The 14,383-nt window shown below is 56.0% G+C and overlaps 2 protein-coding genes across 6 annotated transcripts in view; both read left to right on the top strand.

Annotated features, from left to right (window-relative positions):
• Positions 1-1,624, top strand: part of LIN7B (lin-7 homolog B, crumbs cell polarity complex component) — a 4,835-nt gene extending 3,211 nt beyond the window's left edge. Inside the window, 1 exon segment of the mRNA XM_027859305.1 lies at positions 1,464-1,624. Within this exon segment, the coding sequence (XP_027715106.1) occupies positions 1,464-1,485 (22 nt within the window). The 3' untranslated portion in view covers positions 1,486-1,624.
• Positions 1,625-2,700: 1,076 nt separating this feature from the next.
• Positions 2,701-14,383, top strand: part of PPFIA3 (PTPRF interacting protein alpha 3) — a 17,930-nt gene continuing 6,247 nt past the window's right edge. For 3 of the 5 annotated variants that reach the window (XM_027859289.1, XM_027859290.1, XM_027859291.1), the window contains exons 1-16: positions 4,917-5,168; positions 6,136-6,237; positions 6,374-6,538; positions 6,761-6,835; positions 6,979-7,056; positions 7,548-7,763; positions 8,440-8,586; positions 8,846-8,980; positions 9,078-9,161; positions 9,285-9,416; positions 10,975-11,037; positions 11,276-11,355; positions 11,813-11,960; positions 12,217-12,443; positions 12,580-12,826; positions 13,845-13,987. In XM_027859289.1, coding sequence (XP_027715090.1) covers positions 4,917-5,168; positions 6,136-6,237; positions 6,374-6,538; positions 6,761-6,835; positions 6,979-7,056; positions 7,548-7,763; positions 8,440-8,586; positions 8,846-8,980; positions 9,078-9,161; positions 9,285-9,416; positions 10,975-11,037; positions 11,276-11,355; positions 11,813-11,960; positions 12,217-12,443; positions 12,580-12,826; positions 13,845-13,987 — 2,294 coding nt within the window. Of the gene's footprint in view, positions 2,719-4,769; positions 5,169-6,135; positions 6,238-6,373; positions 6,539-6,760; positions 6,836-6,978; positions 7,057-7,547; positions 7,764-8,439; positions 8,587-8,845; positions 8,981-9,077; positions 9,162-9,284; positions 9,417-10,974; positions 11,038-11,275; positions 11,356-11,812; positions 11,961-12,216; positions 12,444-12,579; positions 12,827-13,844; positions 13,988-14,383 lie in introns of those variants that run through there. The other 2 variants (XM_027859288.1, XM_027859292.1) reach the window with 2 other exon arrangements.

The following is a 14,383-nucleotide window of genomic DNA, read 5'->3' as shown; positions in this document are numbered from 1 at the left end:
TCCCTCACCCAGCCCCTCAGCCTTTCCCATGCCCCTCAGCTCTCACCAAGCCCCTTAGTCCTCACCCAAGCCTTTTCACCCACCATGCTGCCCTTTACCCCTTATCATAACCTTTTACCCTTACCAAAGCTCCTTTACCCCTTACCAAATCTTCCTCAGTCCTCTCCAAGCCAACCTTAGCCTTTACCATGACCCTTGAGCCCTTAACAAGTCTTACCAAACCACATTTGACTTTTGCCAAGTCCCTATTAGTCCTTGCTATCCCCCTTAGCCCTTTCCAAGCTCCCCCCTAACCCTTACCATTCCCCTTAACCTTTACTATGCTCATTAACCCTTACTATGCCCATTAACCACTCTTCCCTTAGCCCTTACCAATAACTTTTAGCCCTTATCAAGCTGAAGAAATCCTTTAGACCCTTCTAAGCCCCTTGGTCTTTGACCCTTACTAAGCCTCTGCTAGCCCTTGCAAAGCACCTCAGGCCTTTTCAAGTCCCTCAGAGTTTGCCAAACCCTTCAGAACCTACAAGGCCCCGACAATAGCAGTGACTCATATCTACCACTTTACATTCATGATTTCATTTGATTCTAACAATAGCCCAGAGAGGTAGGTATTTCGGTCATTCAGTCAGACAACTAGCATTTCTGAAGCATTTGCTTGCTACGTGCCAGGCATTGTTCGAAGTGTTGCAAAAAGAAAAGCCAGGCCTCTGCTCTAGAGAAGATCATGATCTAACAGACTGTACAAATACTACAGGTCTTTGTATCCCCATTTTACAAAGGGAACACTGAGGCTCAGAGCAATTAACAGCTGCTTCCACAGCTAATAGATATCAGAGGATGGAATAGAATCCAGGTCTTCATGACTTCAAGTCTAGAGCCCTTTGCCTTTTGTGTGGGTGTCATTGACATTTTTTGGCTCAGTCTGCTAAGGCTTCTCAGAATCGTGTTTTTGGCCTATATTCACAATAGAAGGAAGGACTAAATTAAAGGTAGAGGTTAGTGAAAAGATAGATGGAATTGATTTTTCCCCATCTAAGTTCCAGGATCCCCAACATCTAACCACAGACCTATTGCAGGGTGTCTATTTGTTGACTCCAGGTTAAGAATCCCTGGATCAGGTCATGCCATCTCTACTAATCCTTCTGAGAGCTTGCAGAGGCTATAAGAGTTCCATAAGTCCTCCAGAGGTCAGGGAATGTGGAACCAGATAGAGCTGCGCTTGAATCCTATTAGAGACACTAACTAGCTAAGTGAAGATGGGCAAAGCACTTAATGTCTCCAAGTCTACCTCCTCAGCAAAATCAAGATCAATGAGGCTTGTAGTGACTGCCTCAGGGGGAGATGAACGGACTGAAATATGGGCTATGATTCCTGCTTTGATAGCCCTTGGACCTACAAAGCCATTTGGGGTTCACCAAGCTCCTTCTGCTCACGGTCTCTTTCCCTCTCTCTCTTCCCCACAGATCTCTGGAGTCCCGAGGCTGAGCTCTCCTGGCTCGACTCCTTGCTCTTCAACCCTTGCCTATGAACCGTCTCTCCCCCTTACCCCATTCTGGTCCCTCTGTACAGTATTTATTTGCCCAGTCCTTCCTTAGACCCTATTTAAAGCTCTTCTTTTCCCCGCTCTGTGTCTGCCTGTCTGTCCTTCCTGCCACAATGTCAGAGAGGAATGGTCCCCAGGTCTTCATCAGGAGGCCATAATCAGAGGGAGGAAGGTCCATGTTGGAGGACAGGGGATATTCAAGGGAGAGGAGTCAGAGTCGCATGGCAGAGGCCATACTCAGAGGGAGGAGGCCCTGAGTGCGTGGGGGGAGTCCCGAGGACTGTGGGAAGAGGTGCTGGAGGTGGGGAGAACCTTGGAGCAAGGGAAGAGGCTTGGGGGCTGGGTGTTGTGTGGGAGGGGGAGCCCATAGGCAGAGGGAGGAAGCCTCTGGTCTGAGGGGGGGAAACCCCCAGGACTGTGGGAGGAGAACCCCCCGCTCGCCTTGGGTCTCCCCCAGCATCCAATCAACGCCCGCGCCTTCGGCTCCCCGCCCGGACAGAAGATGCTCGGTGTTGGGGGGGGGGGGGTAAGGCGCAGTGCATTATGGGAGAATCCCCGCACCTTCCCCTCCTTCCTCGCCCCCGCCCCCGCAGCGCGGTCCCGAGTTCTGCGAAGGAGGGGCTGGGGGAGCTTCGGGCTCGCGCTCCTCGGCGGTGACATCATCGCTTCGGCTCCAAGTGGGGCCACTCCCCCCAAATACGTTCATTGGTCGGCACCACCCCCGCCCCCCGCCCGCCCCACCGAGGGGAGGATCCCTTGGGCGCGCGGTGCCCAGTGCTGCCCCCCCATTGGCTCAAGCTCGCCGTCCGTCAGGCGGCTGTTAAAGGGGCCGCGGCCCCGGGAGTGCAGGGAGGGGGTTGCTGGATTTTGGGGGGAGCGGGGGGGGGCGGGGGAGGGGGCGGCTGCGGCCTCACGGGGGGAGCCCGAGCCGGGGCCCAGAGACAGAGACAGCAACCCAGAGACAGAGAGACACAGAGACGCCGAGACACAGAGACAGCGCCGGGCGGGCAGCGAGAGCAGAAGGGAGGGAGGGAACGAGGGAGGGGAGACAGCGAGACCTCGAGCCGGGGAAGGAGGGAAGGCAGGAAGGCAGGAAGGCGGGGGCCCCTCCCGGCCTCCTCGGGGCTCCCGCCACCCCCGCCCCCGCCGCAGCCCCAGCGCCGTCGCCCGATCAGGTAAGAGACGGAGCCCCGGGGACCCCGACGTCCTGGCCCCGCGACGTCCCGCAGGGACCCCGGCGTCTCGGCCCCCCCGACGTCCCGCAGGGACCCAGGAGTCCCGACATCCCGCAGGAACCGGGCTGGCGTCCCTTCTCGCTCTGACATCCTTCAGGGATCCAGGCATCCCGGCCTTCCCAGCATCCCGCAGGGACGCGGGCAGGCTTCTCTACCTGCCCCGATGTCCCTCAGGGACCAGGGCGTCCAGGCTTCCCTGGGACCTCGCAGGGACCCAGACATTCCGGATTCCCCAGAATCCGTCAGGGACCCAGACATCCGGGCCCCAGCCTTATCCCTTCAGCGAGCCTGTGGTCCCTTCCCCCAGCCCCCACTGTATTGCTCCCCCACATCCATCTTTCTCTTCTCCCCGACCCATGCGTCCTGGCTTCCCCCCGGGCCGCACCCGCCTCATTCATCTCCGCCCATCTTTGGCCAGCGGCCCTATTCTAGAACCCCGACTCAGGCCCTTAGGCGGGATGATCTGGCTGGTCGCAGGCTCTGGCCTCAGGCCCAGTCTTGGAGCTGTCCATGGTGAAACCGGCTTGCCTAGACCTTCCCGTCCCCCTTTTCCTTCAAGCTCCCAGTCTCTAGGCTTGCTCTGAGCCATCCAGTATCTAGAGGTCTGGACCGCAGCCACCTGCCCCCCTCCCCTCAGGGAGGCAGGCGTCAAAGCCTCCATCCCTTGTCTCCTTAGGGACACAGGCGTCCCTTCCCCAAGTCCCTTTGGCCTCTCAGGGAACTAGATGTTCTCTCTGGTCTGACATGTTACAGAGGCCCAGCCCCAGGTGTCCAGGGTCTGAGTGATCATCACCCTGGGCTATGGCCTCACTCCAGCCATCATCTCTCCTTCACTTAAGGCCTTAAAGGGATATTTGTGTGTGTTGGGGGGGAGGTAGATCCTCAGGGCTGAGCCATATATGTCCATGTTCTGAATGTTCCACCCACTTTCTGTGTTCTAGACTCATCCTAGCCATATGCTCTGTTTTATATATGATCCAGCTGTGTGCCATATTCTGGATTTGTCTCAGCTGTATGTCATGTTTTAGCCAGGTCACAGTCCTGTGTCATGTTCCTGGCATCCTAGCGGTGTCATGTTCCTGGCATCCTAGCGATGTCCTGTGTTCTAGTTATGCCTCAGGTACATGCATTCTGTGTGCTGGGTCCTGTGCCAGACCCCAAGCTTTCTTGAGTTTCCAGGCTGACTTTATGGACTTTAGACTCAAGAACCCTTTCTCTGTCTGGGCCTCCTGAATATCACATGTCCTTGGTCTTGGGACTGTCCACTTTTCTCAGGCCTGTGCTCTGCTTACTGGAGACACTGGGGCCAGTGCCCTGGAAGGAAGTATATACAGGCTCTATTCTTTGGTGATGTTTGGATGGAGAAGTATGAGGAGGAAGGGGACGGTAGAATTTAGCTGTCTGGGACCCAGCTGCCAATCTCTTGGGGGCACAGGCATTCTTTTCTCTCACCCATCTGTGGAACCCCAGTGCCCAGAACTCCAGCATCCTCAGGGAGCCAAGTGCCTGGGGATCCAAATTGCAGGTGGGGCAGAACTGGCCCCTGGGACTCCCCAAACCGGTTGAACTGCTCAAGAAAAGAGAAGGGTGAAAGTCTTGTCCTCCTCCACCCTCCTGCCCTCCAACCAGACCCGTCTGACCTGATGCCACTACAGGGTGGATAGACAGGCTCCCCTCATTCCTAAGGCCACACCCACTCCTTCCTAGAAGTTCCGCCCCTTGTTTCATTCCTACTGGGTCCCTGAGGGAGCTGGATACCTGGAAGAGTGAACCTGAAAGGATCAGATCAGGATTAAGAGAATCTGGGTTCAAATTCGACCCCTGGGATTTGAACTCAGGGACACTTTCTACCTGTGTGCCCTTGAGACAGTCCCTTCACCTCTCTAGGCCTCACTTTCCTCATTCGTAAAATGAGATCAGATCTCTCTAAGGGGCCCAAATATCATCTGATGATCCTGTGATTTGATTATATTAAATTACAATTGATCATAATTAATCCACTGTCTTGGCCTCTGTCCTGTAGTGCCCCTCCCCCCCAGCTTCCTGTACCTCATACCAAGCCTCCCCCTCTGCATTTATTCCAGCTTCTTCCTCCTTCCTCCTTAGTGCCCCCGGTTGGTGGGCCTGGCACTGCCACCATGATGTGCGAGGTGATGCCGACCATCAGCGAGGATGCCCGGCGAGGCTCAGCCTTGGGCCCAGAGGAGGCGGGAGGGGCAGCAGGTGGTGAACTGGAGCGTCTCATGGTCACCATGCTCACAGAGCGTGAGCGCCTCCTGGAGACCCTTCGTGAGGCCCAGGATGGACTAGCCACGGCTCAGCTGCGCCTTCGTGAGCTGGGCCACGAGAAGGATTCATTGCAACGGCAACTCAGCATAGCATTGCCCCAGGTATGGGGACCCTGGTGGGGGTGAGGACAGGGCTCCTTATGGGCTTGGCTAGCTGTGGACCGGTTGAGGGGAGAGAGTATTCTCGAGCTAGGAAGAAATAAGTGCTCCATTAAATGCTAAAGAACGGCACCAGATTGTATTTAGTAATGGGGAGAGTGAGAAGCCTTAGAGGACAGTGGGAAACACTGGCTTTGAGGTCGAAGGTCGCCAGTCTGACTCCTGGATCTACCCTCTCCCTGGGAAGTCTTGGCCAGATAACTCTCTCTCTGGGAAGGGGTTTTCTCATCTTTAAAATGAAGTGGTTTAACTAGCTTATTTCTAAGTCTCCTCCCTCTGCTCTTAATCCTATGATCCGTTCTAATCAGAGGATAAGACCAGAATTATTTTAAATTACATTTGAAAAGTAGCTTGACTTGGTGAGTAGAGAGTTGGTCTTAGTCAGGAGGACCTGAGTTCAAGGCTTACCTCTGACGATCACTTGGCTGTTTGACCCTGATTTAGGCAGCTCACCAAGACCATAAGATTCAGAGAAGGGGCTGACCTGCATTACTAGAGGGCTTTTTCTTGTCAGGAGTTCTCTATACGAAGGAAATCAGTCCAGGCCTGATTCCCATGACTAGCAACAGTTAAGGATGAACAGGAAATGTACCAAACTTTACCTAGGATTAAGGGTCCAGGCTCAGCCAGGAAAGGCTGGGGGATGGGTGTTAGTGTGAGGCCTCTAGTACGGGAAGGGGCAGATATTCCAGTCCAAGGATGAGACCAGAACTAAAATGGAGCTATAAATGATCTGAAGATGTCCCATCCTGTACCCAGCTGGGCACATGGGCTGTCTTCTTGGATGGGGTCCAGGGGAGGAGGCAAGCTTAGGTTGGGAGCTAAAGGGGTCAGGAGGGTGGGGGGGGGGGTCTGATGGGGCCTCACCAGACTACAGGGACTTGAATGTGGTGGCTTTGGCTCTGGGCAGGAGTTTGCTGCCCTCACCAAGGAGCTGAACCTGTGCCGAGAACAGCTGCTGGAGAGGGAGGAGGAAATTGCTGAGTTGAAAGCCGAGCGGAACAACACCCGGGTAGGGCTACAGGGGCAGGCATGGGGCACCCCAGGGTGGGACTGCCGAATGGGGCTGAGGAGGGCTGGAGGGCATCCCAGCGCAGCTTCTGAGGGGGATATCGCAGCCCTGACGTCTGGCCCCATCGCCTCCTCAGCTGCTGCTGGAGCACCTGGAATGCTTGGTGTCCCGACACGAGCGCTCCTTACGCATGACGGTCGTGAAGCGTCAGGCCCAGTCCCCGGCTGGGGTCTCCTCTGAGGTCGAAGTCCTCAAGGCGCTTAAGTCTCTGTTCGAGCATCACAAGGCACTGGATGAGAAGGTGGGCGGGACCTAAGCAGAATGGGGGAGGTGCTAAGGGAGTTCCGCCCAGAGGACGGGAACGAGGCGGGGCCTAATGGAGGGCGTGGCTAAGGACCAATGGAGCCCTGCTTCAGGGCTTGGGAGCTCCGATCTGGGTTCAGAAGATGGGGACAGAGTTCTGGGAAGGGGTGAAGAGCAAAGGGGGGGGCGGAGTCTGACTTCTGTCTGTTCCCTCAATCAGGTGCGGGAGCGGCTCCGACTAGCCCTGGAGCGGGTGGCTGTGCTGGAAGAAGAGTTGGAGCTGAGTGGCCAGGAGGTGGGGACAGGCCAGGGTTTCAGGGATAAATGGGAATGGAGTCTGGCTGGGATGATGCAGGGTTGGGGGGCAGGGAGGATGCAGGAAAGAGGAGGGGGCCATCGTCTGACCAGGAGTCCCTGACGCCTGCTTCTCTCCTCCAGTCCCTAAATCTGAGGGAGCAGCTGTCCAGGGGCCGGCGTTCTGGACTGGATGAAGGAGGGAAAGAATCAGATGGGCAGGTGAGGCCTCCTTGGCATCCAGGTCATGTAAGAGGTGCCCTCCCCATCAATCTTACTGGCCTCATCACCCCACATAAGTCTTTACGTTTTAATGACCCCATGCCCCCTTTGCGACCCCGTGCAGTGGCCTTTCCAATCTCTACTGAACTGCATCGCCAGGTTCTGTTTCCCATCTTTGTCTCTGTCTCATCTCCTTCGATATCTCTGACCCTCTGCCTCTCCATATTTCTGTCGCCCGTGTCTCTCTCTTTGGCTTCTCTAGTGGCTCTCTTGGAGTTTCTGTCTTGTTGATCTCTCTCTCTCTGTCTCTCTGTCTCTCTCTGTTTCTCTCTGTCTCTCTCTGTCTTTCTGTCTCTGTCTCTCTGTCTCTGTCTCTCTCTGTCTCTGTCTCTCTCTGTCTGTCTCTGTCTCTCTCTCTCTCTCCCTCCTTCCCTGTGACTCTCTCTTGTCTCTCTCATTCTCTCCTGGGTCTTGGTCCTCTTTGGGCACAGTCTCTGGTGAACGGGCTCGTGGGGGAGCCCAACCGCCGGGTGGCAGAGCTAGAAGAGGCCCTGGAGAGACAACGGGCTGAGACTGGGCAGCTTCGGGAACGCTTGGCTGCCCTCTGCCGCCAGATGGGACAGTTGGAGGAAGAGCTAGGGGCAGCCCATCGGGAGCTGGGCAAAGCAGAGGAGGCTGGCCTCAAGCTTCAGCGAGACCTCAAGGAGGTGAGTGAGATTCAGATAGTCCTGGCTGCTCTGCCTGCCTCCTTCTCTCCTTCTCAAGCCAGCAGCCAGCCCTGAACTCAGCCTAAGCATGCAGCTTAAATACTCCCTGATCCTGGAATAAACTACACGTGGGCGGGGGCTTGTAAACTCTTGGTTTTAATCACTTTTGACTCCCTCTAGAGGCAGAATGAGGAGGTTACATTTTCCATGAGAGTCTAGGAAAGGATTCCGTATTCAGGGGCACCATTTCCTGTGATTCCTCAGACTGGTACTATAAGATTCCTGGTCTAGGCAGTTAGGTGGCCCCTGGTCAGGAATACCCGAGTTCAAATCCAGCCTCAGACACTCACTAGCTGTGTGACCAAGTTACTTAACTCTGTTTGCCTCAATTTCTTCAACTGCAAAACAGCACCTACCTGCCAGGGTTTTCCTGAGGATGAAAGGAGATAATATTTGTAAATTACTTAGCCTGGAGCATAGTAGGTACTTAAAAATGCATGTTTCCTTGCTTCTTTTTGTTTCCTGGCCTGGGATTATATTCCCCATTGCAAGAGCCCCTGATTCTGGGTCTTGTTGGCTCCAGGAGCTGCTGGGAGTTATGGTCCTCAGCATTTCTCAAGGAGACCGATGGGGATGCTTGAGGCTCCATTTCCCAAGCCACCTCTGTTCCCCACAGGCATTGGCACAGAGGGAGGATATGGAAGAGAGGATCACTACATTGGAGAAGCGTTACCTGAGTGCACAGCGTGAAGCCACCTCACTTCATGATGCCAATGACAAGTTGGAGAATGAGCTAGCCAGCAAGGAATCTCTGTATCGCCAGGTGGGGCCTGGAGGCAGGGCTTACACAAGGAAGGGGCCACTTTAGGGTTCCTGTACCTCCTGGAGGAGGCTGGGGCAATGCTTGGCCCAACAGGAGGGGGTCTTGCTATAGTGGAACCTGGGGATGGGCTTGGACCTAATGGTGGCCAGCCAGGAGTTCCTGTCCAGCCGGGTCAAGCCAGGGGTGGGACCTGAGCATGTAGGCCTGTCTCAGTCCAGTGGTGCCTCCCCCCCCCAACCCCCTGCCCCCTGCTCTGCAGAGCGAGGAGAAGGGTCGCCAGCTAGCGGAGTGGCTGGAGGATGCGAAGCAGAAGCTGGCACAGACACTGCAGAAGGCAGAAACGCTGCCCGAGATTGAGGCACAACTGGCACAGAGGGTGGCGGCCCTCAGCAAGGTGGGGCAGGGGCTCCGGGCGGAGGGTCTGAGGTTGGCCCCTGGAGAGCCTGGCCTGGGGAGGCAGGGGCAGGCCACTCAGTGTCTCCCCGCTGCAGGCAGAGGAGCGGCATGGTAACTTCGAGGAACGCCTGAGGCAGCTGGAGGCACAGCTCGAAGAGAAGAATCAGGAGCTGCAGCGGGTGGGTTTAGAAGGCTCGAGGCAAAGCTGGAAGGAGAGGGGGACTGGGGGGAGTGAAGGAAGAGGAGGGGCAGCTGGGAGGAGTGGAAGCAGTTTGCTCCAGCTCGCCTAGCCCCTTCTCCAGGCCCGGCAGAGGGAGAAGATGAATGATGAGCACAACAAGCGTCTGTCGGACACCGTGGATAAGCTGCTGAGCGAATCCAACGAGCGGCTGCAGCTTCACCTCAAGGAGCGCATGGGGGCGCTCGAGGAAAAGGTGCGTCCTCGGCTCGCCCCATGCTTGTGCCATGAATCCCTCCACGAGACCCGCGTGGTGCCTGGATCCATCCAAAAAAACAAAAACAAAAACAAGCATTTATTAAGCGCCTCCGGTGCCAGTCACTGGGGATACAAAGACCTAGGGAGACAACCCTGCCCTCCAGGAATTTACAGTCTAGTGGGGGGGGGGGCAGCATATACATGCATAGATATATACAAAAAAAAGATACAAAGGGATTCTGGTAAGGTGGCATAGCTGCTGAGGAGGAATCAGGAAAGGCCTCATGCTGAAAGTTTCGCATGAGGGTTTTGAATGAAAAGGGGGGTTCTAAAAGGCGCAGGTGAAGAGGAAGAGCATGCCGGGTATGGGGGATGGCCGATGCAAAGACATGGAGGTAGGATATGGAATGCTATGTATAAAGAAAGATGAGAAGGCCAGTTTGGCTGGACAGACGCATAAGGTACAATAAGTCCCATATGTTTTGAAGAGATTTAAATGCGAGATTTTTTTTTTCTTGCTCTTAGAATCATTAGGAGCCCCAGAGTTTACTGAGTGACATGGTCAGACATCAAATTGAGGAAAGTTACAGATTCCAAGCTCTGTGAAGGATTAATTGGAAGGGAGAGAAAGAGTGATGAAGAGAGACAAACAGACATACACAGAGACACACAGAGAGAGGCAGAGAGACAGAGAGAGGCAGAGAGACAGAGAGAGAGGCACACAGAGCAGGGAAAGTAATAGAAAGTGACAGCAGTAGTCAAGGTGAGAGGTGATGGGGGAGGTCCTGAACTAGGGTGCCACCCGGGAGCTATTGAGGAGATAGTAAAGACTGGAAAGTCCAAGAAGATATTGAAGTTGCAAGTTGGGGTGACTGGCAGGGTACCCCCTCCAAACCATCATGGGTAGCTTGTGGGAAGTTGGCCTCCTTCCCACTCATTTCTAGTCTCCCACAGGAGAGAATGGGAGGATTCAAAGAAAAAGGGAGGGGTCAGAAAACTTTGTTCCTCCTGTTCCAGGGCTTCCCTCTTTCCAGCCTCTCTCTATCCCGTGACCCCTTGGGAGGGTATGGGGACTGGTCATCTTGTCCTCTCTTGAACAGCCGCACTCCTCCCCTGGGCTGGGAATACTCCAGGCCCTTGGAACCGCCTATCCCTAGCGAGCCAGAAAGTGGGGTCTGCCTGACTTTCCCAATCTTTTCCCGGGGTTCCTAGCTGACACTCTGATAAGGTTCCAGATCCCCAAGCAAGGGCGTCCCTTCCAGAGAGGTAGGCAAAAGAAGTGGCCCACGGCTGTCCACATGCACCACCAGACCATGACCCATCAGGGGCAGCTAGATGGTGCAGTGGATAGAGTACAGGCCCTGGATTCAGGAAGACCTGAGTTCAAATCCAGCCTCAGACACATAATACTTACTAGCTGTGTGACCCTGGGCAAGTCACTTAACCCCCTTGCCTAGCCAAAAAAAAAAAAAAAAGAGAGAGAGAGAACATGAAAGGCCCCGGGCCGCGCTCAGAGCTCTGCTCAGAGACCCAGGTGTTAACCTTTCTCCCCTCAGAACACACTAAGCGAGGAGATCGCTAGTATGAAGAAGCTTCAGGATGAGCTGCTGCTCAACAAGGTGAGACCAGAAGCGGGCCTGGAGAGGCGGGGCCTGGAAAGAGATGAAGAAGAGGCGGAGCCAAGAGGGAAAGAGGGCGGGGCTCCCGGGAAAGGGGGGGGGCTCAGGAGAGTTCCGAGGAGGTTGAACCCTAACCGTGGGCTGAGAGGAAAGGGGGATGAAGAGGAGGTGGAGCCCGGTTAGGGGGAAGGGTCTTTGCGCTGAGCCCCCCCTTCGTGCCCCCTTCCCTGTCCCCCAGGAGCAGCTCCTGGCAGAGATGGAGCGGATGCAGATGGAAATCGACCAGCTGCGGGGGCGGCCGCCTTCCTCCTACTCCAGGTGAGTCCTGGGAACCCCCAGGGCCAGTGACTGGGGTTGAAATGCTTGGGTCCCCAAGGGCTAGGACTGAGGGAAGGGGGTCGGGCCTTAGGGAGTAGGAGCTGGGAAAGGACAGCGTGGGGAAAGTTCCCTCGGGGCCGCAGCTGAGGGACTGTTCCCAGCTCCCGAAGGACTTTCCTGTTTCTTCTCCGTTACTCCCTTTTCTGGATTCACTTTCCTCACCGTTCATCCCGAGGGCAGCCAGGAGCTGGGTCTCATATCTTAGAGACTGCTAGGGATGCTTGGGGGCACTCTCTGTGTCCTGGGAACTTGGAGGCCGCTGAGAATTCGCACTGACAAGAGGTCCTAGCCCCGGCTTGTGCGCCTGACATGACCAATGCCCTTGCCCTCTCCCTGTTCCACCTGCTGATCTGGAGGATTTTCCTTGTTTCCTGTGTCTCTCCCTTATCCGCCACAGGTCCCTCCCAGGCAGCGCCCTGGAGCTGCGCTACTCCCAGGCTCCGACACTACCCTCGGGTGGCCACCTGGACCCCTACGGCGGCCCCGGAGGCCGGGTTGGCAAGAGAGGGGGCCGCTGGCCCGGGACCAAGGACGAGCCCGCCAAGGTCTGATTCCCGGGGGACTGCTCGGAGGAGGAGACCCTTGCGGTCAAGGGGAGGGGCTGCAGGAAGAGGCGGTCACCGATGATACCCCCATCTTTGACCCCCTACAACCTTACAGCCTTCGAACCCCAAGTTCCTTTCCTGGACCAGATGGGGAGTCTAGGCTGGTGGGGGCAGGTCTTAGGTTGATGGACAGTGCCCATCACCAAGCAAATGAGGAGGCGGCGCCCGAGATAACGGACAGCTCCTTTCCCCTCAGGCTCAGGAATGGGCGGAGCGAGTGACAGGCCGGGAATCTTCTTCTGGCTCCGGGACTGGGGCAGGCCCTGGCGCAGGTTCCTTCGAGGCAGACTTGGAGGGCTCAGACGAGGACGAGCCTGAGGGCCTGTTCGGACCCGAGCTGCTGTCGCCCAGTGGGCAGGCCGACGTGCAGACCCTCGCTATCATGTTGCAGGAGCAGCTCGAGGCCATCAATAAGGAAATCAAGTGCGAGTCCAGGGTGCAGGAAGGGGGTCTGGGTGCTGCCTCTCCCACAGCCCCTCCCCCTCCCTTCAGGACGCTGCCTCCGAGAAACCGGAGGGATTGAACCCTGATCCTGGGCTCCTGTGCTCCTCTCTTCCAGGCTCATCCAGGAAGAGAAAGAGACGACAGAGCAGCGGGCAGAAGAGCTGGAGAGCCGGGTGTCTGGTTCAGGCCTGGACTCCTTGGGACGCTACCGGGCCAGCTGCTCCCTTCCACCTTCCCTGACTACGTCGACCCTGGCCAGCCCTTCACCCCCCAGTTCTGGTCACTCTACACCTCGCCCTGCCCCACCCAGCCCTGCCCGGGAAGCCCCAGCCAACAGCACTAGCAACACGGCAGATAAGCCTGTGAGTCCCTGGTCCCCTTGGCTCTCAGAGAGGGGCCAACGGTTGGTGCCTGTCAGGGGTCACACCCAGAATGTGGCCTCTCTCTCAAAACTGGATGACTTCAGGGCTCCGAAACCCACAATTAGGGACCTGGATCTCCAGATACCCACTTGGGTCAGAGAAGGGCCCCCCTACTCAAACCACACAGCAAAGATGGCCATTCCTCCAAATAGGATAGTCTTCTGGAGTTTCAAACACTCCCCAAGGGGGCCCTGTGGGTGAGGTCCCCGGCTATGGGGTCCAGAAAGATGCAGGTACCCCCATGGTGAAGAAGCCAGGCTCCTCCTCAGAAAGAGGTGGTCCCTAGTGAGTCAGAAGTATCTCAAGACCCAGATGGGGGAAGTCACCAATCCCAGCGTCCCACAGCAAAGTCTGACTTCCATCTCTAAGCCTACAAGAATGGGAAAGCACAAGTCCCACAAAAAATAGGGCCTGGGTGAGCGCTGACCTGAAGTCAGGAGAATGGGAATGCTGCTTGTCTGGATTCCCACTCCCCAGGGCCTGGAGTTTTGAAGGAGCTTCAGAAGAAAGAGACTGCCTAGCCTTGGTGATCAGAGAAGGGTGGTCATTTGTCAGTGGTCCTGACGTTAGGCCCAGGTTTCCCCACAAACTGGGGACCCCCACGGGGTTTCTATATCTACCTGCCCAGTGGGGACTCTGCAAGCCCCAGAGACCTTAGGAGAGAAGTGACTTCTCTGGATAAGCAGGGATCTTTCTCAGAGCTATGAGGTCCCAACTCTCTCAAATGGGGTCCTTGTGAGACATTATTGGGCCAGACTGGGAGGAAGTGGTTCCTGCAGTTTGAGGACCAGGAAATATGAAGAGAATTAAAACCCTCCAAGTGAGGCCCCAGGGAGCCATGGCCAGACCAGAGAAATCCCACCTAAGTCCCTGTTCTGTCCCACCAAAGGTCAGACTGGGCACCTTTGTGGTCAAGGGGCTCCTTCCCTGAGACCAGGGAATTCCTTTCTGTCTGCAGAACCATGTACCCAGGGAGGACGGTGTGGTCCCTGGGGACACACCACCCCCCACACCAAGATCTGCCCGCCTTGAAAGGATGACCCAGGCTCTAGCTCTGCAGGCTGGGGGCTCCCTGGAGGATGGGAGCCCTGCACGGCCCAGGTCAGCTGCTCCGGGGTCATGAAGGGGGGGTGATGCAGGTCATGTAGCTGTGCCCGCCCTCCCCCATGTCACATAATAGTGAAGTAAAGATCCAGGATTCAGAAGCTCAGAGAAGGGTGACTCCTTAGTGATGTCAGGACTAACTTCTAATTTTATGGAGGGGGAAACTGAGGCACGTAGAGGAGGGGCAAGAACATGTTCGGTGACACAATGAGCCAAGGTTAGGCAGAACAACAGTAGCAGGCAGGGCTCCTGCTTCCCTCCAGAAGGACACTGGAATCTTACTGAAGTTATTCATTCACTGATTTCATTCAACAGCCCTTACTGTGCACCTCCTATGAGCAGAGGCGTGTGTGTGTGTGTGTGTGTGTGTGTGTGTGTGTGTGTGTGTGTGTG

Source organism: Vombatus ursinus, unplaced genomic scaffold (assembly GCF_900497805.2).
Source record: "Vombatus ursinus unplaced genomic scaffold, bare-nosed wombat genome assembly UNPS02014165.1, whole genome shotgun sequence".
Classification (NCBI taxonomy): domain Eukaryota; kingdom Metazoa; phylum Chordata; class Mammalia; order Diprotodontia; family Vombatidae; genus Vombatus; species Vombatus ursinus.
The sequence above is the reverse complement of the archived record's forward strand: the minus strand, read 5'-3'. Positions and strand labels throughout refer to the sequence as shown.